General features: G+C 54.9%; 2 protein-coding genes across 2 annotated transcripts; both read left to right on the top strand.

Moving 5' to 3' along the window:
* Nucleotides 1-3,188: 3,188 nt before the first annotated feature.
* Nucleotides 3,189-13,537, top strand: FAAH2 (fatty acid amide hydrolase 2). Its single transcript, XM_069867863.1, has 11 exons — nt 3,189-3,377; nt 4,767-4,849; nt 5,037-5,170; nt 5,467-5,676; nt 6,668-6,787; nt 7,279-7,414; nt 8,515-8,632; nt 9,671-9,790; nt 10,953-11,064; nt 11,406-11,600; nt 12,479-13,537. The coding sequence occupies exons 1-11, from the start codon at nt 3,201-3,203 to the stop codon at nt 12,652-12,654; spliced, it is 1,581 nt and encodes a 526-aa protein (XP_069723964.1). The 5' UTR covers nt 3,189-3,200; the 3' UTR covers nt 12,655-13,537.
* A 563-nt stretch (nt 13,538-14,100) lies between these two features.
* LOC138726259 (uncharacterized) lies at nt 14,101-22,268 on the top strand. The gene is made up of 8 exons (XM_069867861.1): nt 14,101-14,611; nt 15,613-15,779; nt 16,396-16,516; nt 17,334-17,509; nt 18,341-18,519; nt 18,984-19,137; nt 19,450-19,574; nt 20,916-22,268. The coding sequence occupies exons 2-8, from the start codon at nt 15,713-15,715 to the stop codon at nt 21,678-21,680; spliced, it is 1,587 nt and encodes a 528-aa protein (XP_069723962.1). The 5' UTR covers nt 14,101-14,611; nt 15,613-15,712; the 3' UTR covers nt 21,681-22,268.
* Nucleotides 22,269-27,442: the final 5,174 nt, after the last annotated feature.

The raw sequence follows: 27,442 nt of genomic DNA, 5'->3' as shown, positions 1-27,442 counted from the left end.
GCTCTCTGCCACATTCATGCCTGCTGGCCTGAGGAATCTCTGCGCCCAGTGCCCCTTGCCGCCACTCCCAGAGCTGCCTGGTGTGTGCGGTCAGGAAAAAGGAGAAACCAGGTGATTCAAATCAGCAGAGGACAAATGTTCCCCTTGCCTTTGTGGGAGTACAGGACCTTCCCCCAGCTTTCTGAGCCCCTTAGAGGCACCTTGTGATGAAACCCGGCAGCAATGGAGCAGCCTCCTGTGTTTTCCTAGGGCAAGGGAAACCAAGTCCAAGCAGGGAAAGCAGCTTTCTCTTTCCTTCCCTCCTCTCTTCCATTTGCATTAGGTAGGGGAAAATAAGGTCGCTTTGATAAGAGTTGGTAAAAAAAGCACTGTTATCAAGATTACTTTCCTTTTCCATCCAGCTTGGGTTTTTACAGGACAGAGGTCAGTCCAACATTCTCCAAGGGTGTGCGTGCTGCAGGTTATTTTTATAAAGGCGGACTTGTTGACTTTGTGGTTGTAAAAGGTTTTCTCAATAAATTAATCTCCTCACCTCCCTCTCTTTTCACTGATAACTTAATTGCCAACTGTGTAAAAGAGAAGAGATGTAATAAGGCTTGCTCGGATGCTGATTCAATGCTTGCTTTAAAAGGCGTGATTTTTTTCCCCAGCATTACTAATACTTGTAAACTTGTCTGGAGGGCTTGAGTGCTACTGGGGCTCCTGTAATCTAGTGACTAAAAAATCCCGGAAGGGAAGGGAAGGGAAGGGAAGGGAAGGGAAGGGAAGGGAAGGGAAGGGAAGGGAAGGGAAATCTTTAAGGTTGGAAAAGACCTCTCAGCTCATCCAGTCCAACCATCAGCCCACCCCCACTGTGCCTGCTAAACCATGTCCCCAAGTGCCACAGGTTTTTCAACCCCCTCCAAGGATGGAGACTCCACCACTGCCCTGAGCCTCTGAATGAGCTTCACCACTCTGTCACGAAAGAAATTTTCCCTAATATCCAATGTAAACCTACCCTGGTGTAACTTGAGGCCATTTCCTCTCATTCCCTCACTTGTCACTTGGGAGAAGAGCCCAGCACTCACCTTCCTCCAGCCTCCTTTCCAGGAGCTGCAGAGTGATGAGGTTTCCCCTCAGCCTCCTCTTCTCCAGGCTAAGCAGCCCCAGGACCCCCAGCCACTCCAACTCCTGGGCTCCAGCCCCCTCCCCAGCTCCGTTCCCTTCTCCAGACGCGCTCCAGCCCCTTGATATCTTTCCTGCACTGCGGGGCCCAAAACTGAATCCAGGATTCGACGTGCAGCCTCACCAGGGCCAAATCCAGGGGGATGATCCCTTCCCTGCTCCTGCTGGCCACCCCATCCCAGCCAGGATGCCGTTGGCCTTCTTGGCCACCTGGGCCACTGCTGGCTCATGTTCAGCTGCTCTCAATCAGCACCCTCAGGTCCTTTTCCACAAGGCCAACAGCACAGTAGGCACCATTCACTGCCTTCGCTCCCAAGGCAAAGAAAGGGAGGGAGGCAGAGAGAGTGGGAGGAAGAGAGAGAAAGAAAGAAAGAGACAGGAGGAAGGGAGGGAGGTGGAGAAGGAGGGAGAGAGATGGAGGGAAAGAGGAAGGGAGTGAAGCAGGGAAGAAGAGAAGGAGCAAGGGAGGAGGAGGGATGGAGGAAGGGAAGGAGAGGGAGGAAGGGAGGAAGGGAGGAAGAGAGGAAGAGACAGGCAAGCAGGTAAGGAGGGAAGGAGAGAGGGAAGCAGAGAGGGAAGGAGGGAGGGAGGTGATGCAAGCAGTAGTTACTATTAAAAAAGAGTGCAATATTTTTATTGAAGCTAATGTAAGGTTTCATCTAAGTAACTGTGTTTCATGAAAGCTAGACAGAATGTCCCTCTGACATCATGTTTTCTTTCAAATGAGTGTTTTTCCAGACACAGTTCATCCTTTGGAGATGATAACGTCTTGTGTTCAGTGTGGTCTGTGCTGAACAGATTTCTGTGCTTCTGTGATCCCCTCTGTTTGCAGCATTTCCCTGTCTCAAATGTAAGGTCAGGCAGAGATGGCACCAAAGCTCCAAATGAGCAAGAGTTTTGACTGTTGTGAAGTTCATAGTAACATTAACATTAGACCTTGGAGAATATCAAAATATACACAAGATTTCTGGAGAAATGTGGGAAATATATTCTGTAATCAGTTTTTGTGTCGTTCCACACAATTGATGGAGATCGCTCCTTGTGTTACCCAGGCTGATAAAGGTTGCTTACTTTGTAAAACTCCAAAATTAGTCTTAGAGAGGTGATCTGCTAGTGATTTCAGTATCAGAGTGAGGCAGGGAGAGAGGCAGGGAGCAGACAGACAGGGAGGGAGGAAGAGAGGGAGAGAGAAGGATGGAAGGAGGGAGGTAGACAGGGAAGGAGAGAAGGAGAGGGAAGGAAGGAGAGAATCATAGAATCATAGAATAACCAGGTTGGAAAAGACCCACCGGATCATTGAGTCCAACCATCCCCATCAATCACTAAACCATGCCCCTCAGCACCTCGTCCACCCGTGCCTTAAACACCTCCAGGGAAGGTGACTCAACCCCCTTCCTGGGCAGCCTCTGCCAGTGCCCAATGACCCTTTCTGTGAAGAATTTTTTCCTAATGTCCAGCCTAAAGCTCCCCTGGCGGAGCTTGAGGCCATTCCCTCTTGTCCTGTCCCCTGTCACTTGGGAGAAGAGGCCAGCACCCTCCTCTCTACAAGGCAGCAAGACAGGGAGGGAGCAGACGGAGGGAAGGAGGGAAGGAGAGAAGGAGAGGGAGGGAGGGAGCAGAAAGACAGGGAGGGAGGGAAGAAGAGAGGGACAGGGAAGGAGGAAGGGAGGTGGAGGGAAGGAAAGGGAGGAAGGGAGGAAGAGAGGGAAGGAGGAAGGGAAGCAGAGGGAAGGATAGAATGAGGGAAGGAGAGCGAAGAAGGGAGAAAGGGAGGGAGGGGGAGGAAGAGAGAAAGGGAGGGAGGGAAGGAAAGAGAGAGGCAGGGAGTGGACAGGGGGACAGAAGGAGAGGGAGGGACAGAGAGAGGCAGGGCGTGGATAGAGGGGGAGAAAAGGAGAGGGAGGGAGGGAAGGAGAGGGAGGGACAGAGAGAGGCGGGGAGCAGACAAAGAGGGCGGGGGGAGGGACGGGCCCGCTGACGGGGAGGGCGGAGGAGGCGGGGCGGCGGCCGGGCGGTCGGGGCGGGCGGTGCCAGCGATGCCGCTGTCCCGGGCCGAGCGCTGGCTGGCGCGGCTGCTGCGGCTGCTGTCCCGGGCCGCCCTGGCGCTGCTGGCCCTCGCCGCCCCCGCGCCGCCCCGCGCCGTCCCGGCCCCGCGGCACCCGCTGCTGCGGCTCCCGGCCCGGCGCCTGGCGGCCCGGCTGCGACTGCGGCAGGTGCGGCACCGGGGCCTGGGGCCTGGGGAGGGGCGGGCGCTCCTGTTAGGGAGATATCGCGGTCCTTGGGGATGTTTTGGTGCTCGGGAGCGGGGCGGTGTCCCATCCCAGTCCTTGCTGGGGTTGTCCAGTCCTCTGGGAGGGTGTCCTGGTCCGTGGGGGGGATGTGTGTCCCAGTCCATGCGTCCTTGATGGCATCTGAACAGGCTGGGCCGCTGGGCTGAGACCAATGGCAGGAGGTTTAACAAGGCCAAATCCTGGGTCCTGCACTTGGGGCACAACAACCCTGAGCAGCTCCAGACTAGGAGAAGTCTGGCTGGAAAGCTGCCTGGGGGAGAGGGACCTGGGGGTGTTGGTTGACAGCGACTGAACGTGAGCCAGCAGGGGCCCAGGTGGCCAAGAAGGCCAATGGCATCTTGGCTTGGATCAGACACGGCGTGGCCAGCAGGTCCAGGGAGGTTCTTCTCCCTCTGTACTCGGCACTGGTGAGACCGCTCCTCGAATCCTGTGTTCAGTTCTGGGCCCTCAGCACAAGAAGGATGTTGAGGCTCTGGCGTGAGTCCAGAGAAGAGCAACGAAGCTGGTGAGGGGGCTGGAGAACAAGAGGAGTGGCTGAGAGAGCTGGGGGTGTTTAGCCTGGAGAAGAGGAGGCTGAGGGGAGACCTCATTGCTCTCTCCAACTACCTGGAAGGAGGTTGTGGAGAGGAGGGAGCTGGGCTCTTCTCCCAAGTGACAGGGGACAGGACAAGAGGGAATGGCCTCAATCTATGCCAGGGGAGATTTAGGCTGGACATTAGGAAAAAAAATTTCACAGAAAGGGTCATTGGGCACTGGCAGAGGCTGCCCAGGGAGGGGGTTGAGTCCCCTTCCCTGGAGGTGTTTAAGGGATGGGTGGATGAGGCGCTGAGGGACACGGTTTAGTGATTGATGGGGATGGTTGGACTCAATGATCTGGTGGGTCTTTTCCAACCTGGTGATTCTATGATTCTATGATTGATGGGCAGTTCTGAGGCTGGCCAGGTGGGTCCTGATCTCTGGCAGGGGGGTGATCCTGGTCCTTGGTTAGGGGAGTCCTGAGGCCATGGGAAGGTCCCTTACCTCGAGGGGTTGGGGCCCTGGTCCTTGAGGGAGCAGCCCCAAGGCCATGGGGGGTGTCCTGGTCCATAGTACGGGTCCCAGTCCTTGGTGGGGAGGGGGGCTTTGGGAGGGATGGTGATGCTGTAAGTTTCGGTGAGGGTATGTGGCCCTTGAGGAGGGGGCTGGGGCTGATCTTGTGCCTGCAAGGGGGAGCATGTCCTGGTCCTTGCAAGGGGGTCCCCTGCCCTTAAGGTGCCCCCTCGTCCTCTAGCCTGCCTCTCACTGCCCCTTCCCCCTCATTTGCTGCTTCAGGTGAAGTGCATCGAGGTGGTGGAGGCGTATGTGGAGAGGATCAAGGAGGTTAATCCCCTCATCAATGCCATCGTTAAGGACAGGTAAGCGGGGGAGGATAGAGGATGGTTGGCTCACAGTGGGGCCAGCTGCCTCCAAAGAAGAACACCTGAGGATGTCTCCTCTCCCACTACCAACTCCATGGCATCTGCCCACCCTGCAGTAATGTCTTGCTCCTTGCCAGTACCTCAAGTCTGGAATGGAGCATCTCCAAAGATTGCACCTTTGCAGATTCGGGGAGGCCCTGCAAGAAGCCCAGCAGGTTGATAAGCTGCTTGCAGAGAGCCCTGGTGATGACTACCTGGAGGAGAAATTCCCCTTGTTAGGCGTACCCATCACCGTCAAGGAGGCCTTTTCTCTGCACGGTAGGTTTGCCCTCAGGGCTTGTGACTGGCTTGTGACTGGCTCCCTCTAAGCCCCAGAGTGGCGAGTGGCTGCAGCAGGGACGCAGCTTCCCTTTGCAGGGTCTGCATCCACGTTTGCCTGGGCTACTGTGGCTTTGTTCACTATTAGCACCCAAACACTGTGGTGTCTCTGAGGAGCAGCCCTTGCTGAGGACCTGCTTCTCCCAGCTGTGGTCCCTGGGACCCTACTGCCCCCAGGATGATCTTGGGCGAGCTGACCCTGACACCTCCCTCCATGGTTGATCCTGGTGCCACAGGGATGCCCAACACGTCTGGCTTGGTCAGCCGCCGTAAAGTGATTGCCACCTCGGATGCTACAGTGGTGTCCCGGCTGAAGCAGGCCGGTGCCATCCCGCTGGGTGTGACCAATTGCAGTGAGCTGTGCATGTGGTACGAGTCCAGCAACAAGGTCTACGGACGGACCAACAACCCCTACGACCTGCAGCGCATCGTGGGTGGCAGCTCAGGTGAGACCCTGCGCTTCAGCACTGGCCTGTGTGGCTGCAGGTTAGAAAGCAGTAAGGAAAGCATTTCGAAGTCCTCTGCATGCTACTTAAACTTGTTGCTGGGCTCCTGCAGAGCTCCCAGGCCGCTTTGCCAGGCAGGGCAGTAGGCCATTTGGAGGTCCAATTGCTTTGCATCTCTTGGATGTTACAGCCAGGGTCACGCCATAGAATCATAGAATCCATGAGATTGGAAAAGACCTCTGAGCTCATCCAGTCCAACTGTTGCCCCAATCCCATTGTGCCTGCTAAACCATGTTCTGAAGTGCCACTGCTCCAGAGATGGAGAATCCATCATTTCCGTGGGCAGCCTCTGCCAGTGCATCACCACTCTTTCAGTGAAGAAATTTTCTCTAAAATCCAGTCTAAGCCTTCCGTGGTGCAACTTGAGGCCGTTTCCTTTCATCCTATCACTTGTTACTTGGGAGAAGAGCCCAGCACCCACCTTTCTCCAGCCTCCTTTTTAGGAGCTGCAAAGAGCGATGAGGTCTCCCCTCAGCCTCCTCTTCTCCAGGCTAAACAGCCCCAGGGCCCTTGGCCACTCCCAGAACCCCTGTTCTCCAACCCCTTTCCCAGCTCTGTTCCCTTCTCTGGACGTGCTCCAGCCCCTTGGTGTCCTTCTTGTAGTGACAGGCCCAAAGCTGAGCCCAGGATTCAAGGTGCAGTCTCACCAGGGCCGAGTCCAGAGGAATTATCCCTTCCCTGCTCTATGGCCGAGCCAGGCCAGGATGCTCCGACTCACCCTGTTGCACCCTGCATGCACACAGTAATGCTGGCGCAGCGCTTCAGCAGGAAAATCCCTTTGGCCCATGTTCCCAAACTGTCCCGTGGGAATCACTAAAGCTGGAGTGGCTCCCACCCCACCTGCATGCACAGGCATGTGAAGCTCCCGCTCTGCTGGATAATTTACACTATCAGCCTGTGGGATTTTTTTGCTGTGATTTATCCTGTGCAGGCGGAGAGGGTGGTGTCCTGGCAGCAGCTTGCTCAGTCGTAGGTGTGGGCTCTGACATCGGTGGCAGCATCCGGATGCCCGCCTTCTTCAACGGAATCTTTGGCCACAAACCCACAACAGGTAAAGCGGGCTTGGGGATCTCCTCTACTCAGCAGAAATGGTAGGAGGTGGAATGCAGGCTGGGGAGGAACCTGTTCAGGATGCTCCCGTGCTTGTCAGTGGTGGCATTGCTGCAAGGGGACAGGCAACGTCTTGCACAGGACATGCCAGCTGCCTGAGCACAACCTGCCCTTGGCAGTGGGAAGCCGTTTGGTGGCCGAATGCCAAGTGTGTGATTGTGGGGAGGTGTTTTCCCCTGGTGTTGCATCCTCAGCATGGAAAGTTTTCCCAAGGTCAGGATCTGCTACAAGGATGTTCCCTGGCAGCTGGTGTCCTGGCTGGGTGTTTCTCCTCCCTTCCCCACACCGTGCACCAAGCTAGCAGTTTATGAGCCCCGCTGATGCGTGCGATCCTGCGTCAGCTGTGTCCCCGTGCACCTTTTGGCACAGCTCACTGCGGCTGGGGGCGATGGCTGCTCGTGGGGTGGTGCCCAGTGTCCCTCTGTCTTGCAGGGGTGGTGCCCAATGACGGTCAGTTCCCAAACGCTCAAGGAGTGCGGACCAGCTTCCTGTGCACAGGACCCATGTGCCGCTATGCAGAGGACCTTGAGCTGATGCTGAGGGTCATGGCTGGTCCTGGAGTCACCAAGTAAGTTGCTCCTGTTGATTCAAGCTGCTGAATTGATCTCATCTACTTAGAATCATGGAATCATTGAGGTGGGAAGAGATCTCTCAGCTCATCCAGTCCAACCATCAGCCCAACCCCACTGTGCCTGCTAAACCATGTCCCCAGGTACCACAACCACATGGTTTTTGAACCCCTCCAAGGGTGGAGACTTTACCGCTGACCTGGGCAGCATCTGCCAGGGTTTCACCATTCTTTCAGTAAAGAGATTGTTCCTCATATCCAGTCTAAAACTCCCCTGGCACAACCTGAGGCCACTTCCTCTCATCCTATCACTTGTTTGTTGTTACAACAGCTATAAATTGAAGAGGAGCAGATTTAGACTAGACATAAGGAGGAATTTCTTCATGATGAGAGCGGTGAGCCACTGGAACCGGTCGCCCAGGGAAGCTGTGGTTGCTCCATCCCTGAAGGTGTTCGAGGCCAGGTTGGACGGGGTCTTGGGCAGCCTGATCCAGTGGGAGGTGTCCCTGTCCGTGGCAGGGGGTTGGAATTAGGTGATCTTTAAGGTTCCGTCCAGCCTGAACCATTCTATGATTCTACTTGGGAGAAGAGACTGTGAGCTGCTCCAGATAGGGCTGCCCAGCATGGTCCATCCCTCTGGGGCTGGCCAGGTTTTACCTGTGCATTTTTTTGCTTTTTTGTCCCACACCTTGGCCTCATTTGGTCTCTCTGTAGATCCATGCAACCAAGCAGCCTTTTATGTACACATCTCAGTAAGAAGCATAGCAGAGACGGGGTAGAACAGGCAGATCCAGCCTCTTGCCTGCAGTTGTTTTCCTCCATTACCACTTTTGTTTCTCAGTGGCTCTTGTGGTGCAGTCTCAGCCTTGGCCATGGCCAGGGTCTGTAATTACGAGGTGGATTTTGAGCGACAAGGGTTTCCTAACAGTGACTGATGGGGCAGGCAAGCATCTGTCTGGCCTTTGGGCAGCATGTCTTCAAGGATGTTCCTTCCCGCTCCAAGGGGCAGAATAGGACACATTAGCAGTCATGGGAGCAGCTCTGGCAGCCGAGGAGGAGCTAGAGATGGATTTGTGAGCAAAGTGCTCTTCCTTTCCCAGGCTGAAGCTGGATGAAAAGGTGTTGCTGGAAAAAATAAAATTTCACTTCATGGATCATGATGGCGGGTCCATTTTTGTGTCACCTGTGGACAAGGAGATCTTGCAGGCCCAAAAGAAGGTAGGAAAGGGCAGAGGGTGGGTGTCTCTGGTGATAAAACCTGGGGAACCAGACTGAGGATCCCTTGGAGGCAAGGTGGGCTGCTCTGTATGTAGCTGTTGGGAGGGAGGACTGCAGCACTGCAGAAGCACCCTTGAGTGCAAACTCCTGTGCTTCCTCGAGGCACGCTCCTGTGCTTCCAGGGAAAAAAAAATAGTGGAAAGACCTTTTTCTTCTTCTTTGTTGAAGAAGAAACAAGGGCAAGGCCTTATGAGTGGCTGCCAATGCTCTTGCCAGCAGCACCTGTGTGTTGGAGTGCACCAGGGTGTCCAAAGTTTTTGGCACAATTTCCATCACTGTAGCTGTATTTTTCTTTCTTAACATCTCTTGTCCGCGTTATGGAGGCCTTCACACAGTGAAGGAAGGGCTGCGTGTTTGCAGTCTTCCCAGGATGCTGCCTGTGTTTTAGTCATGCAAAGGAACTTCTATAGAATCAGAGAATGGTTTGGGTTGGAAGGGACCTCAAAGTCCAGCCATTTCCAACCCCCTGCCATGGGCAGGGACACTTCCCACTGGATCAGGGGGCTCAAAGCCTCATCCAACCTCCGGGGTTGGGCAGCCACCACTTCTCTGGCAAACCTGGGCCAGGGCCTCCCCACCCTCACAGCAAAACATTTCTCCCTCAGATCTCCTCACAATCTCCCCTCTTTCAGCTCAAAACCATTCCCTTTATCCTGTCCCTGCCCTCCCTGATCCAGAGCCCCTGTCCAGCTTTTTTAGAGCCCCCTTTAACTTTTTTGTTTTTCAAGGAAATCTTCTGTGTTGCTCTTTGCGCAGCCTTGCTGTGGTGACATGGAGGACTGTCTGGGGAACTCCAAGGTTGTCGTTGCAGCAGATCCTGCTGCTCTGAGTAGAGGGGAGGGGGCAGCATCTGCCAGAACCCTTGCATGGCAGCAGAGAGAAGCTGTTCCTGGACTCTCTCCTGTCCCTAGTTTCCATGAACTGACTGCAGCACATCACAGCATTCTGGAAAGAAACCCTTTCTGCTCTTCTCCTTAGGTAGTGGAGCACCTTGAAAGCAAGTTAGGGGTCCAAGTCCAGCGCGTGGCAATCCACAAGATGAAATATTCCTTCCAGATCTGGTCAGCCATGATGTCATCCAAGGATAGCGATGGGCAGGTATGTCAGATCCTTTCATCTCTTTCCGAAGCTACGCAACCCCTTCTCCCTTGCTCTCCAAGGAGATGATTATGGGGCTTCCAGAAGAGGAGCAACATGGATTAGGGATAGAGAGGCCATTTTAGTATGTTGGCCTTATCTTTGCAAGCAGGTAGCATCCTGCCTTGCTCTTGCCTGACATATCCTGACATCCTAGGTTGGTATTAATGCCCATTAGGATGCCAGGACTGAAGCTGGATTAGCAGCTTTTCAGCAGCGTGCCTGCATGTATTATTTTTTCCTGGAATTGCAGCCACTGTGCTGTGCTCTGTGTGTGCACAGAAATATTTTGTAGCACCAGTAAAGTCTTGGGATTAAAATAAACCACCTCCGCCTTGGTAGGCAGGGCATGCCTGGCCACCTTGCCTCCTTTTTTCCTGATCCCACAGCCATATAACAGCTGTAAATGCCTCCCGGAGAAATTGTCCAGAGAATCATGGAATGAGTTGGGTTGGAAAGGACCTCAAAGACCATCCAGTCACAACCCCCTGCCTTGGGCAGGGACACTTCCCACTTTATCAGGGCTCCAAGCCCCGTCCAACCTGGTCTTGAACCCCTCCAGGGATGGGGCAGCCACCACTGCTCTGGGCAACCTGCGCCAGGGCATCCCCACCCTTACAGGAAAATGTTTCCTCCTAAGTTCTCATCTCAAGCTCCTCTCTTTCCTCTGAAAACTGTTCCCCCTCATCCTCTCCCTGCACTCCTTGATCAGGAGCCCCTCCCCAACTTTCCTGGAGCCCCTTTCCATACTGGAAGCTGCACTAAGGTCTCCCTGCAGCCTTCTCTTCTTCAGGCTGAACAACCCAAACTCTCAGCCTGTCCTCATACAGGAGGTGCCTCATCCCTTGCCTTGTGTCAGAGGAGAGGTACTGAAAGGTGCTGCTTTTTTGGGCTCTCTCTCTGCAGAGCGAGGTCCCCTTCTTGCTGACTCTGGCACGGAGAGATGCTCCTGCTGCTGCTCTGGGCTAGTGCTGAATCTATTAAGCTCCTGATGGGCATCTCTTGTCTCCAAACAGCTTGTGTTATGATAATGGAGCAGCCGAAGGTTCGGCTGTTATTCAGGCTGTTCAGTTCTGTGCTCTGGGTCACAGTGTTGATGGAGGGAGCACTGTATGTGTTACAGGAGGCACAGCTTTTCACAGACCTGCTGGGGGACCATGGGAAGCCGGTGTGGCCGCTCTGGGAGCTGATGAAGTGGCTCGTGGGGATGTCTTCCCACACTTTCCCAGCTATTGGTAAGGCCCGGAGGTGCCCCTTGCAGTGCCCTACAAACTGATGCTATTGTGTTGCTGTTTGAGTGCTGAGGTCACTTCACCAGCTCTGCTCCATCCCAGTGGCTGGAAAAAAATTCTTGAAGCGATGAGCAGGCTTAAAGCCTTTCTCTTGGCAAAGCTGGCTGCAAAGCTGTGCCAGAAGCAGAGGGCAATCTGCTCTGGGAGCTGGCATGCCAGCAGGGAGGAGACCTTGGAGGATGTTAGGAGCTGGGGGACAATGTGTGTGGCCAAGCAGTGTGCTTTCCAGCCCGCAAAATCTTCCTCATTACCCCTCTGTTCCTGTTTGTGCCCGTGCCCTGCAGCCCTGGGACTGACAGAGAAGCTGATGAAACTCAACCCTGGTGGGAACGCCAAGCTGGTGAGCATGGGCAAGAGCCTGCAGGAGGAGATGGAGGCACTGCTGGGGCCAGACGGGGTGCTTCTCTACCCCTCCCACCCCACTGTCGCTCCCAGGCACCACTCCCCCATATGCATGCCCTTCAACTTCGCCTACACAGGTGAGTGGTGCTGAGGGGCAGGCAGGGCTTGGGTGTGACCTTGCCTGCTGCAGCAGGGTAGGCTGGCAGCTTGGGAATTCCATCCAGAGTGTTTCCACCACTGACAGTGGGCTTCATGTTGCAGAGCAGCGTCTCGCTGCTCTGGAAAATGGCGCAAGGATTATGGTCATGCTTTAAAACTGTGTGGTGTTTGCTGTCTACAGCAGGGCAGATCATTAAGGTTGTAAAGACCTCTCAGCTCATCCAGTCCAACCATCAGCTGAGCCCCACTGTGCTGACTAAACCACGTCCCCAAAAGCTACAGCCACACATTTTGTGAACCCCGCCAGGGATGGAGACTCCACCGCTGCCCTGGGCAGCCTTTGCCAGTGCTTCACCGCTCTGTCGCTCTTATGGACATGTCTGATTGCAGGAGGGAGGGACATCCTGTCCCAGTGGATTGCACTCCTGCTGTTAGAGCAGGCAGTCTCATTTGCCAGGCACAAGAGAGCTGCTGCGTCTCTTGGGCTACAATCTGGGGCTCTCTACGTTTCTTTCCTGCATCTTGAGCTCCTTGATGCCAGTGCCACATTGCAATGTTGAACAGAGGGATGGTGCCTAGGGCAGGAATGTCCCAAAGTACATCCTGGCATGCCATGGCAAGTGCCACATATGTGTGTTGTCACTCATGGGTGCAATTTGCACATGTGATGTAGGCACAGGGAACCTCCAGCCCACAATGTTCCCTTGTCATTATGTCTCTGCACCACTCTGGCAAGGACCAGTTCCCAGGAGCCTGGCACTGTGCATGGCAGCAGCTGCCTGCCCAACATGGGAGAGCCAGGCAGTGATTTGTTCCACTTTCTGTGCTTGCTCTGATGCAACCTTCTCTCTTCCAGCCATCTTCAATGTCCTGGGCTTGCCAGTGACACAGTGCCCACTAGGCCTGAACAGCGAGGGCCTCCCGCTGGGCATCCAGCTTGTGGCTGCCTCCTACAACGACCACCTGACGCTGGCGGTGGCCCGATATCTGGAGAAGGCCTTCGGAGGATGGGTTTCACCTGGGGAAGTTTAGTCTGGGCTCCTATCACCGTGGGGAGGCAGGGACAGAGACACTGGCTCAGCGAGGTGGAGGTGGATGCTGATGCCTGATCCCATCATGGTACTACCTGTTCCCTCCGCCCCCATCTCTTACACCCTCCTGGGAGTGACCCTGGGTTTCTCCAGCCCCGGGAGAAGCCAGGTGTCCTCCTCCCTGCAGCACCCTCTGCCAGGGGAGAGACCTGTTGTCTTTGTGGCCCCTGGGAGCCTCAGTGCCATGGGTTGGCAGCAGCCTGCCTACGTCCCACCTGTGGCAGGGACCTGCCTTCTCCTGGGCATGGAGATGGCTGTCTCTCTGTAATGCTCACCACTTTGAAGCTGCAGAGTGGAGGCTGGAGAGGGGAGTTGCTGCCAGACCTCCTGGGGACAGCACTACCCTCAGGGTTCCCTGGGTGCATCCAGCCTCCTCGGTCTTGCCCTGCCCCTGGGACTGTGCCTAGTGCGCCGCAGGCTTGCCGGCCCCTGCAGCCTCCCTGAGCCACAAGGTTCCCCCACCCTCTAACCAGAACGGGAGAGGGGCTTTATACTTCATCTCACCGGCTGTGCTTTGTGGGGTGGATGGTGCCAGGCCCTGCCCCATCTGAAGCTGGCAAGGAAGGGAGAAGGAGCTTTTACTCTTGTGAGCTTTTGACAGCACTGGAAGAGCTCTTGAAATACTCCTTTGTGTGTTGAGAAGTCCAAAGCATCTCCTGCTCGTGTCTTCTTCCCCGTCGGTCCCAGGGGTTCCCCAGCGTGGCTGGCATCCCCTGCCCTTCAAGCGGGTGCGGTCAGAAGTGTGGGCAGCTGGCTGTGCTGGGACAGGCTGCACACCTGAGGTGTTCTCAGCAAGGGTGAGATTAAAGATTCTGCTCAGTTCATTGCTGGCTGTGTATCCTTGTTCCTGATGTCTCTTGCTGTGCCAGCTGTGGGGTTGCTGGACCCCCAGACACTGACCCGGTCTCCACATGCCGCATGAGATGTGCCAAGGCTGCCAAATGCTGCCAGCTGTGGGTGCAGCCCAGGGACAGCAGTGAGTGTGGCAACATCTGCCCCAGGGGTGGCACTCAACTGCTGCTGGGCTCTTGCTTGAAAATGCCTGGGTTTGCAAAGTCTGCTTAGCTCCTGGCAGAGCTGAAAAGTGCTGGCAGACTTCAGTAGTGCCGTGGTCCATGGCTCTGTTGGTCTAGTAGCAGTGCACGGTGTTGCACTGTCAGAAAGCATCAGCCCTACTGCTTTCTCTCCCCAGTGTGCTGCCAGAGGCTTGGGGTGCGTAGGGCGATGCTGAGCACAGATTCCTTGGGGTCTCTAGGGCAGCGCAGGTCACGGCATCCCAGGTCTCCGTGCCCAGCCTGCACAATGGCATTGGCAAGGGTGAAAACGTGGTGGTTCTGTGGGGACAGAGCTCTTTGGGGCTTGTGTATGATCTGCCCAGTCCTGCCTGGGCAGGATGCTGGGTGCGGAGGCTGGGAGCAGCCGGGATGCTGGGAGCTGAGGCTGGGTGCAGCTGGGATGCTGGGTGCCGGGGCTGGGAGGAGCTGTGATGGTTGGTGCTGCCCAGAGTGCAGGGCCAGGCTCTGCCTCACCACCTCACAGAGGGCACTGCTGAGCTGGTATGGGTAGCTTCCCTCGGGCGAGACAGATGAGACACCCTCAACAAGGAAGGAAGGAAGGAAAAAATTAGCCCTGACCCAGGAAAAAGGTACAAAGCGCAGCAGCGGAACATCTCCCGCACACTCCCAACACCGGGGCTGAGGACACCAGTTCTCAGGATCCTAGGACCCAGGCAGCTGCTGATGCTGCTTCCAGCAGATACTTTGGAATGCCAACAGGGGATTGCTGAGCTGAAGGCAGTTGTGGTTGACGGACCGTGATCGGCGTCGACACCACCACCACATTTGCTCCAGGAGGTCACTCCTATGGCAGAGGCCAGATGAGCGATGGCGTGGCCCAAGGTAAAGGGGAACACTGGTGCTTCAGGGTGATGGGGGATGTGGGCAAAGGAAAGGATGCGTGGAGGAGAGGGAGTTTAAACCCTGCAATTTCAACTGTTGGTGTAAATACATTTTAACAGAAGCCACAACATAGGTGTGGTGGGGCTGCAGGGGTTTTTCCCTCTGGCCAAGGCAGACTGTGCTGGTCTTGGGAGGGGGCTGACAGGGACGATCCTGTGGCTGCTCTCACTGCTGTGGAAGCGCTAGCCCCCAGCATCTCCCCAGGGAGCCGAATGCACTTTCATGAGTTTCGGGAAGAGTCCTAGCAGGCCCTTCTCCCTTCTGGGAAAAGCATCTGCTAACTTCACCAGGGCCCTGCTGTGGCAGAGGAAAGTCCTAAACCCACTGTCCGCTCTTCAGCTCTGGCATTTGGCAGCTCTTTCTTTGGGGTAGGAGCCCTCGCCCACAGTCTGTGGCTGCCCATGCCCCCTTGCTGCCTGCTCCACCTTGTTTCCAGCTCTGAATGCTTGCAAGGGACGGAAAACATGGGGAAAGTGTTTTATACTCATTTGCCAAGGCAGTGACACTTGCAGTATTAATGCAGAGTCGGTGTAAGGTGGGAGCACCCCACACTGCGGCTCCCTGAGGTCTCTCCTCAGAGGGTGTCCCTGGGGTGCCCTGTTTCTCCTGGACAAGGGCAGTTGTGCGTGGCACCCTCCCAGTCCCACAGGGGCTGCAGGATCGCTGGGGATGTCTCAGCAAGCGTATCACCGGTTGTGCCAGTTTGAGTCATTCCTGGAGCAGGGCTGAGTCACCACCACAGCGGGCAGGAGCTTTCTCATCCCCCACACCCCATCCTGATGACACCTGCAGTGTGACCTCTCGCTGCTGTTGGGGAGGGACCAAACACCACAGGGAGCCTGATGCTGGTGGGTGCAGCAGAAGGTGTGTGCGAGGCACGCCTGCAGCTGGTGTTGCCAAACTTGCAGCTTTGGGAAACAAACCCATTTCTCTAATCCTAGGTTCCACCTGCCTGGCGTTTGCTGGCTGCAAAACAGCTCAGGCACGCTGCTTCACTTGCTATAGCACCCAGAGTTGCCGTGTAGAGCAGAGAACAGATGGATGTGGCGTGACAGGATGAGCCTTGCCCTCAGCCTGCTTCTGTCCCTCAGCTGCACACTGCTCCAGGGTAAGTCCAGCTCTGGAGCTGCCGTGGCCAGCTGCGGGGTGGCCCTGGCTTGCAGCACGGCAAGAAACACAGGGACAACTCTCAGCCCTAGAGATGGTACCTGCAGGGAAGAGAGAATCGAGTGGTCTTCAAGGTGTGGTGGGAAAGAGAACCCCAAGGCCACCATAGAATCACAGAATGGTTTGAGTTGGAAAGGACCTTAAAGATCATGTAATTCCATCCCCCCTGCCATGGGCAGGAACGCCTCCCTCTGAATCAGGCTGCCCAAGGCCTTATCCACCTGGCCTTGAACACCTCCAGGGATGGGGCAGCCACAACTTCCCTGGGCAACCTGGGCCAGGGCCTCCCCATCAGCCACACTGGGATGTCAGTGCCTCCTGCAGGACCACACACAGGATGTGCAAGAAATGCTAAGAGCTATGCTGGAGGCCAGTGCTTGCCTCAGCTTGGCAGGGAATCAGTGTTGGCTGATGTGGGGCTGAAGCTGGGGGCTGCCGTGTTGGGGGGTGGTCCCGCAGTGCCCCCACAAAAAAATGGGGAGCCCCATGACCAAGGAATGGGCCCCCGCAGAGCATAGCAATGCCGCCTGATCCCCCTCTGCTTCCCCTCTCCCCAGGCACGCTGTTGCCTCCACGGGACGTGAAGCTGGAAGCACAGAACTTCCACGTCCGCCTGCAGTGGGAGCCAGACCCTGATTCTCCCAGTGGTGCCACGTACCAGGTGGAGTGGAGGAGACGGTAGGTATGGTGGCTAATCCCTCTTGCACCCTGGCAGAGGGCTGGTGAGGACGCGGAATACCCAGAAGATTATCCAACAGTAAATGTACAATAATGGAATAGCAGAGCTGGCAGGAAACTCTAGAGAGCAGCTTATCCACCCCTTGCTCCAGCAGGGGCAACTCAGGACTGTGTCCTGCTGGGTTTGGACCACCCTCAAGGATGGAGCCTCCACAACTTGCCTGGGCAACTTGTTCCCTTTCCTGGCCACGTTGCTCCCTTTCCTGGTCACCTTCACAGAAACAAACAGAAGAGGTTGCTTTTGGGGTTGGGTTTTGGGTCTTTTTCCCCTTCTGCTTAAACAGAATTTCCTGTGTTTCACCCTGTGCCCATTGCCTCTTGTCCTTTTGCTGGGCACTGCTGAGAAGTTTCTGTTTTCTTTACTACACTGCATTGATAAGACACCCCCACCCTAAGCCGCCTCCTTTTGAGGCTTAGCAGGTCCTGCTTACTTGGCCTCTCTCATACCAGAGATGGCTTGACCCCTTGGCCACCTTCTTGGCCCTTCAGTGGGTGCTCCCTGGCATGGATGTGTTTTCTCTCATAGCAGAAAGCACAGGTCAGGGCACAGCAGTCCAGATGCCATCCCACCAGTGCCACGGAGGGGGGACCTGACTTGCTTGCTCTTTCTAATGCAGCCCAGGATGCTGTTGGCCAACATCTGTGCTCTCCTTACGCTTCCACTTGGGTGGGACAGTGATGGCCAGGCAGCCTCCTTTTTTTTTTAGGCTAGGAAGGTGCTGAAAAGGAGAAACTCCTGTATTTTCCCCATGGGCAGAACCTCTCACTGGACCAAGGCAGACGCCTGCTGGAGGAACAGCACCAGCTCCTCCTGGGCATGTGAGCTGTATTTTGACAAGATCCATGATATCTACTGGGCAAGGGTGAGAACAGATGCTGGAGGCGAGCTGTCCAAGTGGGCTGATTCCAGCGAGCTGCAGCCATACAGAGACAGTAAGGACCAGGGAGCTTCTTCAGGTGGGCTCTGGCGGTTTCCAGGGGGTCAATGGGGACAAGGCTCCCTGGTGAGGTCTGGTAGGTTATAGTGGGAAATCATATGAAGATACTGGTGGGAAAAATGCCACCAGCCCTGTCAAGAGGAAAGGGATGGGAGCAGAGCTGCTGGAAGAGCAGGGTGAAGAGCAAAGGGACAGAGGATGAGACATGGTGAGGTGAGGCCACAGGATGGGAAGTGCCAGGCTACCAAGACACTGTGAGAATTTGGGTCTCTGAAGAACAGAGCAAGATGGGGTGGGAAAGAGGATACCACTCCAGGCTTGCCTTTTAAAAGTATCCCCTGCCATGGGTTTGGGTGGTGCTGGGTAAGGGCATTTTCATTCCAACAAAGTAAAGCAGGCTGGTGACGGCAGGAGTTGTCCTTCCACAACTGCCGTTTGCCCTGGCTGCTGTGTTTGCAAGGTGCTGTCCTGTCCAAAGAGTCTAGCTGTTTTCAGGAGGAAGGAAAAACTTCAGGACCTTCCCGTAACCCACCTCCCACTGGCTTATCACAAGTAGGGAGCCAGAGGCGCCAGAAGGTCTATCCTGGCTTGTGGTGTTGAGGCTGGAGGAGGCAGGAGCAGCATTGGCTGTCACAAAGATGTGGTGGCTGCTGTTTCTAGAGCTGGTTTTACAGCATGAAGTTCCTCAGGTTAGACCTGAGGAAGCCTCTGTGCATGGGGAATGGGATGTCCAACAGGAAAACATCACTTCTAGTGAAACAAGTTGTCTGCCTTCTATTTTGAAGGGCTTCATTTTCCTTCTCCATTTGTTTTTCCCTCCCTACAGCAATTGTAGGCCCCCCACAGTTGTCCTGGCTTCTCCACGGCTACAACCTCAGTGTTAATATCACCATGCCGCTCACTCCCTACCGAAGCAAAACTGGTTCTTACAAGCCGGTTGACCAAGTGCTGCGGAAGCTGTGGTACCGGCTGAATCTTTATGAAGGGGACAAGCTCATCCAGCAAGTACGTGGCAGGGTGGACAAAGCTCAGAGGGCACGGGACTTGCAAAAGCCTTCCCGCTGCAGTGAAGATGCCCGTGGCCAGTTGCAAAGGTGTGGTAGTGCTTGTGCCCATAGAGGTGCCCCAGCCCTGCCTACACCCAGCAGTGTGAGCAAGTGCAAGATGCTTTGCGCTTGCAGTTTGGGGCTCACAACCTTGGGGTGGCAGGAGAAACCTATTTTCATGAATATGAAGAATTTCCAACTCCTGCTCAGATGCAAGCATGCATTAGGTGTTCAATGGAATGCTCCAGATCCTGAACCCCTCCTGGGGTGAAGAAAAAAGTGCTGCAGGTGCTGGGGAGCAGGGAGAGAGGGTCTGTGATCCCCATCATGGGGTGAGTGGGGTGCTGAGGCTGACCTGGGGAGCAGAGCAGTGCAGAGATCCTACCTCCAGCTGCCTTGGCCATGCGTCCCCTCTGCTTCCAGGTGCCCTGCAAACGGAGTAGGGAGGATGTGTCGTGTACCTTCAGCTACCTGATGCCCAGCACACAGTACTGCATCCGGACAGCGGTTGTGGGCATGGCCAGGGAGCAGAGCCGAGAGGCTGAGCAGTGCTTGGTGACACCAGTGCATCCTGCAGGTGGGAGTTCTCTCACTGGCTCAGCCACTGTGGTTTCATCTCAGGTCCTGCTTGCAGCATGAGCACGTGTGGAGGTGTGGATCACTCACTCCCCCTGCCATTTTGGTCGGGTTGGTGGACCAGTAACACTGTGTGGGGATCTTTCTTAGGGAGATGCTCTCTTGCCATTTGCCTTGAGCTTGCCCCACATCTCCTACTTGAGCATCCATCGCAGCCTGCTGCAGGAGCTCTGGGGAAGGGGTGGAGTAAGGCAGACTGGAGGGGATGCTGGCTGGAATACTTCACCGCTCTCCTGCTGTGACTGCCTGGCAGGCTTTCCCTGGGTCCTCCTTGCCGTACTGAGTGGCGTCTTCCTGCTGCTGATTGTGTCCGGGCTCTGCTTCATCTGGCTGTACGCCTGCCTCAGCCCCTTGGAGATGCACCTCCCGAAAACGCTTGTGAGTTAACGATCCTCCTGCAGCCTTTGCCCCACATGTGATGCAGCTGAGCCTGGGTCCTCTGCATCTGAAGAGGTCTCAGCACCTCTCCTTGCCCCACCTCTTTCCCCACCAAACCTGTCTCGCTGCCCAGGTGCCTCCCCCACTCTCTGACACACCATGCCCCCAGGCTTTGCTGTGTGAGAGGAGATCTTGGGGGGGTGCATCAATCAGCCATGGGTTGCGCTGGTGGAGGGTGTCTTGGGCAGCACATAGCCTGTGAGCATTGTTGGCTTTTGCATGTCCATCTGAAACAGACTGAAGGAGAGAAAGAGGGAAGGAGAAGCCAACACTCGGGCTGCCATCCTGAGACAGCCTGGCCTGAGTGGGATGCAGCCCCTCAGCCCTCTGCAGCTCAGAGACTCAGATGCTCCTGCAGCCACAGCCCTGCTGAGCTGATCCAAACATAGAACCATAAAATGGTTTGAGTTGGAAGGGACCTAAAAGCCCATCCAGTTCCACCTCAGTGCCATGGGCAGAGACACTTTCCACTGGATCAGGGGGCTCTAAGTCCCATCTAACTTGGCCTTGAACACCTCCAGGGATGGGGCAGCCACCACTGCTCTGGGCAACCTGCGCCAGGGCCTCCCCACCCTTACAGGAAAATGTTTGGAAAATGTTTCCTCCTAAGTTCTCATCTCAAGCTCCTCTCTTTCCTCTGAAAACTGTTCCCCCTCATCCTCTCCCTGCACTCCTTGATCAGGAGCCTGGAGCCCCTTTCTGTACTGGAAGCTGCTGTAAGGTATCCCTGCAGCCTCCAGGCTGAACACGTTGTGGGCAAACAAGAAACAGTCACTAGAACAGCCTTTCTCCCTAAGTCCCAGTTTCACCCCGCATCCCAGTTTTCCAGCAGCCTGGGCTGAGCAGCCCTTTGAGCACTGTGGGGACAAAACCAACTTGCTAAGCTAAGGAAATCCCCTGTGCCAATGTGGAGAGGCGGTGGCAGCCTGCTCCGTTTGCCTTGGTCCGGTTCAGTGCCCTTTGCTCACCGATTCTTCTTGGCTTCTGTGTGGGGTTTACTTGCATCTCTGCATAGCTGAGAGCTCTTCTCTCAGCTTCTGACAGGGGCGTATCTTGAAAGGCAATGGTGTGATGGCTTCTCTCACTGTCCCTGGAACCAGAGCCCCCGTGCTGTAGCGAGCAGAGTCCTGCACACATTTCTCCTGGGTGTGAGCACAGCAGATGGGCAGTCTGGGATCATTTCCATCCCCAGGATAACACGGTTCATCACCTCATCACCCCCAGGCTGGTGGATGTTTCAGCAAACTGAGTCTGACTGCTTTGCTATTTGTTTCCTGGCAGGTTCTCCTGAACAAGGAGCTGAGTGGGACCATCAGGGTGCCCGCCCTTGAGCTCGAGGAGGGCTCGCTTGCCCTGCTCCTGCCAGCCTTGCTTCCTTCCGATGGGCTGCCTGCCGCTGAGCAAACACCACCCACAGTCCAGCTGCTCCTTGGAGAAAGCTGTTCCCAGGACATGAGTGGCTACTGTGCCAATGGTTTTGGGCCACACTGCCTTGAGGAAAAGGACTCATCCCTCACCCCTAGCCATCTAGGGCATTGTTTGGGCTCCTGGGTTGCACCACAGCTGGAGGAAGATGGAGATGATGAGCTGGAGCAGCCAGGGGGACTGACCCAGGACAGCTATGCATGTGATGGGCACTACCAGACATCTGAGATGTGGCTCCCACTGCACCTCCAGCTTTATTCTAAATGCCAGTGCCCAGCCCAGGGAGCAGGCAACTGCTTTCCTCTGCCTATAGAAGGTGGGGGCTTCAGCCAGGAGGACCTGCAGGAGAGCCTTGGCCTGGCAGAACACTGGGTAATGCTCAGCTCTGTGAAGCTGCTGGCCAGCGGGGAAGAGGATGGAGGGCAGCTCATCTATGCTCTCCAGCCCCTGCCTGGCCATGAAACTGAGCCTGGTGACAGCACCGTGAAGGACAGTGAGGTGGAACAGGCAGCACTGGGAATCCTCGGCGCCTGCCAGCTGCCCCAGCTGGCCCTTAGGATCCAGCACACTGTTGCCTTCTCTGGCTACGAGCTGCGTCCCCGGGTTGATGCTGAGCCATAGCAGGCAGGGCATGCTGGGAGCTTCCAGCACCTGGATCACAGCACCCAACAGGACTTGAGATGCTTCCCAGAGCTGCCATGATGGGACTGGTGTGGTTTAACATCTTGTCAGAGACAGGGACAGTGGGACTGAAGGCAACCTCTGGAAGTTTGCCAATGACACCAAGCTGTATGGTGCAGTCAATACGCTGGAGGGAAGGGATGGATCCAGAGGGACCCAGACAGGCTGGAGAGGGGCCTTTGGAACTGGATGGGCTTTAAGGTCCCTTCCAACCCAAACCATTCTGTGACAGCCACCTGCTCAGAGCTGCCTGTGCCTTGCTGGGGAAGGACTGAGACAGGGTCCCGCACAGGCACGGCTGCCATGGATGGGTCAGGTCAGCATCCTTTGAGCTTCCCCCTCTGGTTTTGGTGCTCTTCAACCTAAGCATAAGGAACATAGACCGAAGTCAAAGCCCCAAATCTTTTATCTATTTATCCACCTCTGTGTGTGTGTGTGTACAGTATATATAAACTAATCCAAATTTAGGTATATACTCATACACATATAAATAAACTTCTTGAAAGAAAGAGGAGGGTTGTTTATTTGTTTAATATGTCTGGAAATACAGCCTGTGTACTGGAGCTGGTTTGTAAATAACACTAATTTAGTATGGAAAAGTGGCTTCTGTGCTTGTTCTTTCTGTGTTAGAGAGCCAGTGCTGCCCTGCCTGAGCAGCACCTGGGAAAGGCACAGGGAAACTTGGGGTTTCCCTGGGAGAAAATTGCACCCACAACTGGTCTGTGTTGTTGCTGTTGTGTGGCAAAAGTTTGGTTCTTCAGCAACTGGTAGATAATTTTCTTATTCCTTCTTACAACACTGGAGCAATTTGCTTCTGAGGAGCCCTGCCTTCCATTCGTTTCTCTCGGATGTATTTTTGAGGCTGTGCCTGCAGGTACAGAGGTGAGGGAAGCCCTCCCCTCCAGTTTCAGGCAGCATTGCAGAGAGCTGCAACCACACCACTATGGGGCCTGAGTGCACCCAAACCAGGGCAAAGAGGTGTCCTCTCCACAGGCAGCAACACTGCTGCAACAGTTTTGCCCCTGTTGCAAAGCTTTCTTTGTGTATCTTGTTCACAAAATCTCTCTTACTGATGAAGTGAGGACATGTGGTGCATTCAATAGATTCAGCTGGGTTTGAAAATAAAGGAGATGGAGGGTCCCAAGAGCTGCTCGAAGGAACTGATGTGTTACTGACACACAGTTTGCTGCCAGCAAAGTTCCTCTCAGGCTCAGCTAAACAAGAGTCTGATTCTCCTTAATTTGTTTCACTTTCTCTTTATGATAAGGTGAAATTTTGGGATGCAGGTATCTGCCGTTGTTATGGATCATGGGAAATGACCTTTTTAACGTTCAGACCTTTAGAAAGCAAATAAAAACCCAAGCCAGAAGAACTCCCCCATGCATCATGCCATCAGGCAGACTTCAGAGGAGCTGAGGTTTTGAGACAAACACAGGAGCCAAAACACTGTAATCTGTAAATCCTCGAGCAAAATGTTCTATGCTGACATTCCCTCTCACCATCTCAATTCAGATTTTGTTTAACCTGAACCTTTTTGAGGCTTTTGATCTGTAGTTGTGACTGCTCTGCCAAAGCTCACTGAGCCAAAACCATGTATCTGCTTTTCCTCCTCTGTGGCTCCATGGCTACATCATCCTTCCAGCACGTGAACAGGAACCTCACGTTAACTGATCTCCTTGACAAGTGCCCAAGATGTGTGACCTGCTTTTGTTTCAAGAGTGGAAAGTGCTCATTCCCCAAAAATGGTCAGTAAGTACTGAGATCAGCACGGCAAGGGAGGGGATTCTGCCTCTCTGCTCCACTCTGGTGAGACCTCACTTGGAGCTCTGTGTCCTGTGTTCTGGAGTCCTTAGCACGGGAAGGACATGGAGCTGTTGGAGCAAGTCCAGAGGAGGACATGGAGATGATCCGAGGGCTTGAACAGGTCCTGTTCAGGGCTGAGACAGGCTGAGAGAGTTGGGGTTATTGAGCCTGGAGAAGAGAAGGCTCCAGGGAGATCTCAGAGCAGCTTCCAGTCCTGAAAGGGGCTCCAGGAAAGCTGGGGAGGGGCTCTGGATCAGGGAGGGCAGGGAGAGGGCAAGGGAGAATGGTTTTCAGCTCCAAGAGAGGAGATTGAGATGAGATCTTAGGAAGAAATACTTTTCCATGAGGGTGGGGAGGCCCTGGCCCAGGTTGCCCAGAGCAGTGGTGGCTGCAGGTGTTCAAGGCCAGTTTTATGGGGCTTGGAGCAACCTTGATGTCCCTGGGCAGGGACACGTGCTGCCCAAGTGAGGCCTGGGCTGTTTTCTGGCAGGCACTGGCCCAGCAAGGTAGGATTAAACTGGCTCTCACAGCTGCCGTGTGGTTGGATGCTGGGTTTGCACCAGGGTGCAGATGGTGATTATCTAATAGTCTGCCAGGTCTTTAAGAGTAGAAGAAAACCAGCTCTTTTCTGAGATTTTGGCAGGGCAACTGTGCTGGGATCCCTGAGGGTTATTCAGACAAGTTACTCAGTGGCAGGAGGGACTCTCCCCAGCCCAGGGGTTGGTTGAAGCAGCTGAGCTGTTCCTGCGCTGTATCAAACAGAGATGTTCATGCAGAGTGGAAAAAGTCAAAAAGGCTCATGACATTTCAAGGTGACATTTTAGGAGTTCTAGTTTCTGATGTGAGAAGGGTTTGGGGTTTTGTTTTGGGGTTTTTTGTTGGTTTTTTTTTTTTTTTTGCTTCACATGAGCAGCATGCAGGGCTCTGTAGAGCCACAGCAGGAAGGTATGATGCTCATCCCCCTGTCTGCGGCACTGATGAGACCGCACCTCAAATCTAGGGTTCCGTTCTGGGCCACTCAGTCCAAGAAAGTCATTGAGGGGCAGGAGTGTGTCCGGAGAAGGGAACAGAGCTGGGGAAGGATCTGGGGCCCAGGGGTTCTGGGAGCAGCTGAGGGACCTGGGGCTGTTTAGCCTGGAGGAGAGGAGGCTGAGGGGAGACCTTATCGCTCTCTACAGCTCCCAGAAAGGAGGTTGGAGCGAGGTGGCTGCTGGGCTCTTCTCCCAAGTACCAAGGGATAGGATGCAAGGAAATGGCCTCAGGCTGTGCCAGAGGAGGTTTAGATTGGATATTAGGAAAAATTTCTTTAACAGAAGAGTGTTGAAGCCCTGTCAGAGGCTGCCCAGGGCAGTGGTAGAGTCTCCATCCCTGGAGGGGTTCACAAGCGGTGTAGTTGTGGCTCCTTGATGACATGGTGTAGCAGGCACAGTGGGTTGGGCTGATGGTTGGACTGGATGAGCTGAGAAGACTTTTTCAGCCTTTATGATACTGTGAGGTCCCAGCATGCCAAGAGAAACCTGCCACCACTATGCACAGCTCAGGGTCTGAGTGGAATCTGTCTGGGTTACGCCCAGCTCCAGTCTGCCTTGCCAGTCTTTACTTATTGAGCAGGATGGGGCTGTGCTGACGGATGGTGCTGAGTCCAGGGGCAAAACCCCAGAATGCCCAGCCAGGTCTTTCCACCACTGCCTGGAGAGGGGTGAGCCAGTGAAATTTCCTCCATCCATCCCAGCCCTGTGCATCCATCATCTCAGAGCCTGGCCTCTGTTTCTCACACTGGCCTCAAGCCCATGGCCACAGCACCGTGCCTGGAGGTATTTGGTGCAGAGGTTTGTGAAAGCTCTGACTCACCATGATCAATGGGCTTGTTCCTGGCTGGTCTCCGTGTTGTTGGTGGTGTTTTCAGTGCAGATCAAAGCAATGAGAGGAATGCAGCTGAAAATGGCCCCTTATTAGAAACAGCAGCTTTAGGACTACGCACAAGGGTATTTCTTATTACTAATTCTCCGAGAGCTGAGCTGCTAGCCTATAAAAGTATTGGAGAGTGGAAATTTGCTCTGCGGGGGCTAACGGGACTTTTCCAGCTGCCACAAAGGAAACAGCACCTGACAAACACAAGGGAGACAGCAGCTCCTGAAATGACAGGGAAAAATTAAACTCTAGTATTTTGCAGGCTGCCAGTGGAAGGAAGATCTCTGTTTGCTTTGAAAGTCATGGGAGGCAGAGATGCAGAGCGCAACATCTCAGACTGCAGCCCACACTCTGGATGTGCCGTGGTGCGGTACCTACCCTGCTCTGCCCAGTCTTCATCCTGCTGATCTGCCAGCACTATGGAACGGGCCAGAGCCACCCCAGATCCTTGCAACCACCTTAAGCTCTGTTGAGTGTATGCCTGCGTATCTGGTGAGGGATGTAGGGCTGTGGGGTCCCAGGCTCACTGAGCAAGGCCCTGTTATCCAGCCACCCTTCTGTGTCATGCATTTCCTACATCTCTGTAGCTCCTGGTAGGTCCCTGGGGCAGCATGGGGCAACAGCATCAGAGCTGTTCTGCTAGAACGCACCCTTCAAGCTGACAGCCTGTTAGAGATGTGAACTTGTTACAATCATGGAATGCTTTGGGTTGGAAGGGACCTCAAAGCCCATCCAGTCCCACCCCTGCCATGGGCAGGGACACCTCCCACTAGATCAGGGGCTCCAAGCTGCATCCAACCTGGTCTTGAACCCCTCCAGGGATGGGGCAGCCACCACTGCTCTGGGCAACCTGCACCAGGGCTTCTGCACCCACACAGCAAAACATTTCTTCCTAAGATCTCATCTCAATCTCCTCTCTTGGAGCTGAAAACCATTCTCCCTTGCCCTCTCCCTGCCCTCCCTGATCCATAGCCCCTCCCCAGCTTTCCTGGAGCCCCTTTCAGGATTGGAAGCTGCTCTGAGATCTCTCTGCAGTCTTCTGTTCTCCAGGCTGAGCAACCCCAGCTCTCTCAGCCTGTCCTTGTAGAGGAGGTGCATCATTTCTTTAACCTCATCTGGCCTTGCTCCAACAGCTCCATGTCCTTCCTCTGCTGAGGACTCCAGAACTGGACACAAGGCTCCAGGTTTGGTCTCACCAGAGTGGAGCAGAGGGGCAGAATCCTCCCCCTGTCCCTGCTGGTCCCACTGCTTTGGATGCGGCCCAGGACACGGTTAGTTTCTGCACTGTGAGCACATGCTGCCGACTGGAGTTGAACTTCTCATCCCCCAGCACCTCAGGTCCTTCTCCTCAGGGCTGCTCCCAATCCATTCTTGCCCAGCCTGTAATCATGTTTGGGATTGCCCTGACCCAGGTCGAGATCTGTTAGATTTCTCCCTAGCCAGGATCTCTCCTCTAGCTCTGTGGGTTGGGACCCAAGCTGAGCACTGGGCAGGCAATGGGGATGCCCAGTTCACCCCAGCCCGACCTGTGGGGACAGGAGACTGCAGAGTGAATCTGTTCCAGCTGTATATGTTAGTCTGGCAGTGCCCTCGCCTGGGCACACACGGCAAGTGTCTGCATTCACGAAGTGCCATGGGACCTAGCTCTTTCCAGAGGTCCCCTTGCTCCACAGGATGAACTGTCCTGAGTTGGATGGAGGAGGCTGACACCTGGCTGCTCTCCTCTCTGGCCAGGCCTTGTGCTTCCCATCCTCCTGATGCACAGCAAGGAGTTACTGGTCTGTGGACCAGAATGGACTGGACTGACAAGGAATGGACTTGGTGGCTGAGCTTGATGCCTCCCCGCTCTCCTTGTGCTGCTCCAGGTGCAGTGATCTGTAGCTCTCCATGCGCAAAGACCAATCCTGCTCAAGGTGTTCCATGGCACAGCAGACGGGTGCACATCACCTCACGTGATGCCCATGTCAGTTTGGAGGGGATCTCCATGC

This window comes from Phaenicophaeus curvirostris, chromosome 13 (assembly GCF_032191515.1).
Source record: "Phaenicophaeus curvirostris isolate KB17595 chromosome 13, BPBGC_Pcur_1.0, whole genome shotgun sequence".
Lineage (NCBI taxonomy): Eukaryota > Metazoa > Chordata > Aves > Cuculiformes > Cuculidae > Phaenicophaeus > Phaenicophaeus curvirostris.
The sequence above is the reverse complement of the archived record's forward strand: the minus strand, read 5'-3'. Positions and strand labels throughout refer to the sequence as shown.

Excerpts from the sequence above, each read along its gene's own strand:
- FAAH2 (XM_069867863.1), top strand. The coding sequence starts at position 3,201 with ATGCCGCTGTCCCGGGCCGAGCGCTGGCTGGCGCGGCTGCTGCGGCTG. Across the intron at positions 4,850-5,036 it reads AATGCCATCGTTAAGGACAG|ATTCGGGGAGGCCCTGCAAG; the intron begins GTAAGCGGGGGA and ends GCACCTTTGCAG. Across the intron at positions 5,171-5,466 it reads GGAGGCCTTTTCTCTGCACG|GGATGCCCAACACGTCTGGC; the intron begins GTAGGTTTGCCC and ends CTGGTGCCACAG.
- LOC138726259 (XM_069867861.1), top strand. The coding sequence starts at position 15,713 with ATGTGGCGTGACAGGATGAGCCTTGCCCTCAGCCTGCTTCTGTCCCTC. Across the intron at positions 15,780-16,395 it reads CAGCTGCACACTGCTCCAGG|GCACGCTGTTGCCTCCACGG; the intron begins GTAAGTCCAGCT and ends CCCTCTCCCCAG. Across the intron at positions 19,575-20,915 it reads TGCACCTCCCGAAAACGCTT|GTTCTCCTGAACAAGGAGCT; the intron begins GTGAGTTAACGA and ends GTTTCCTGGCAG.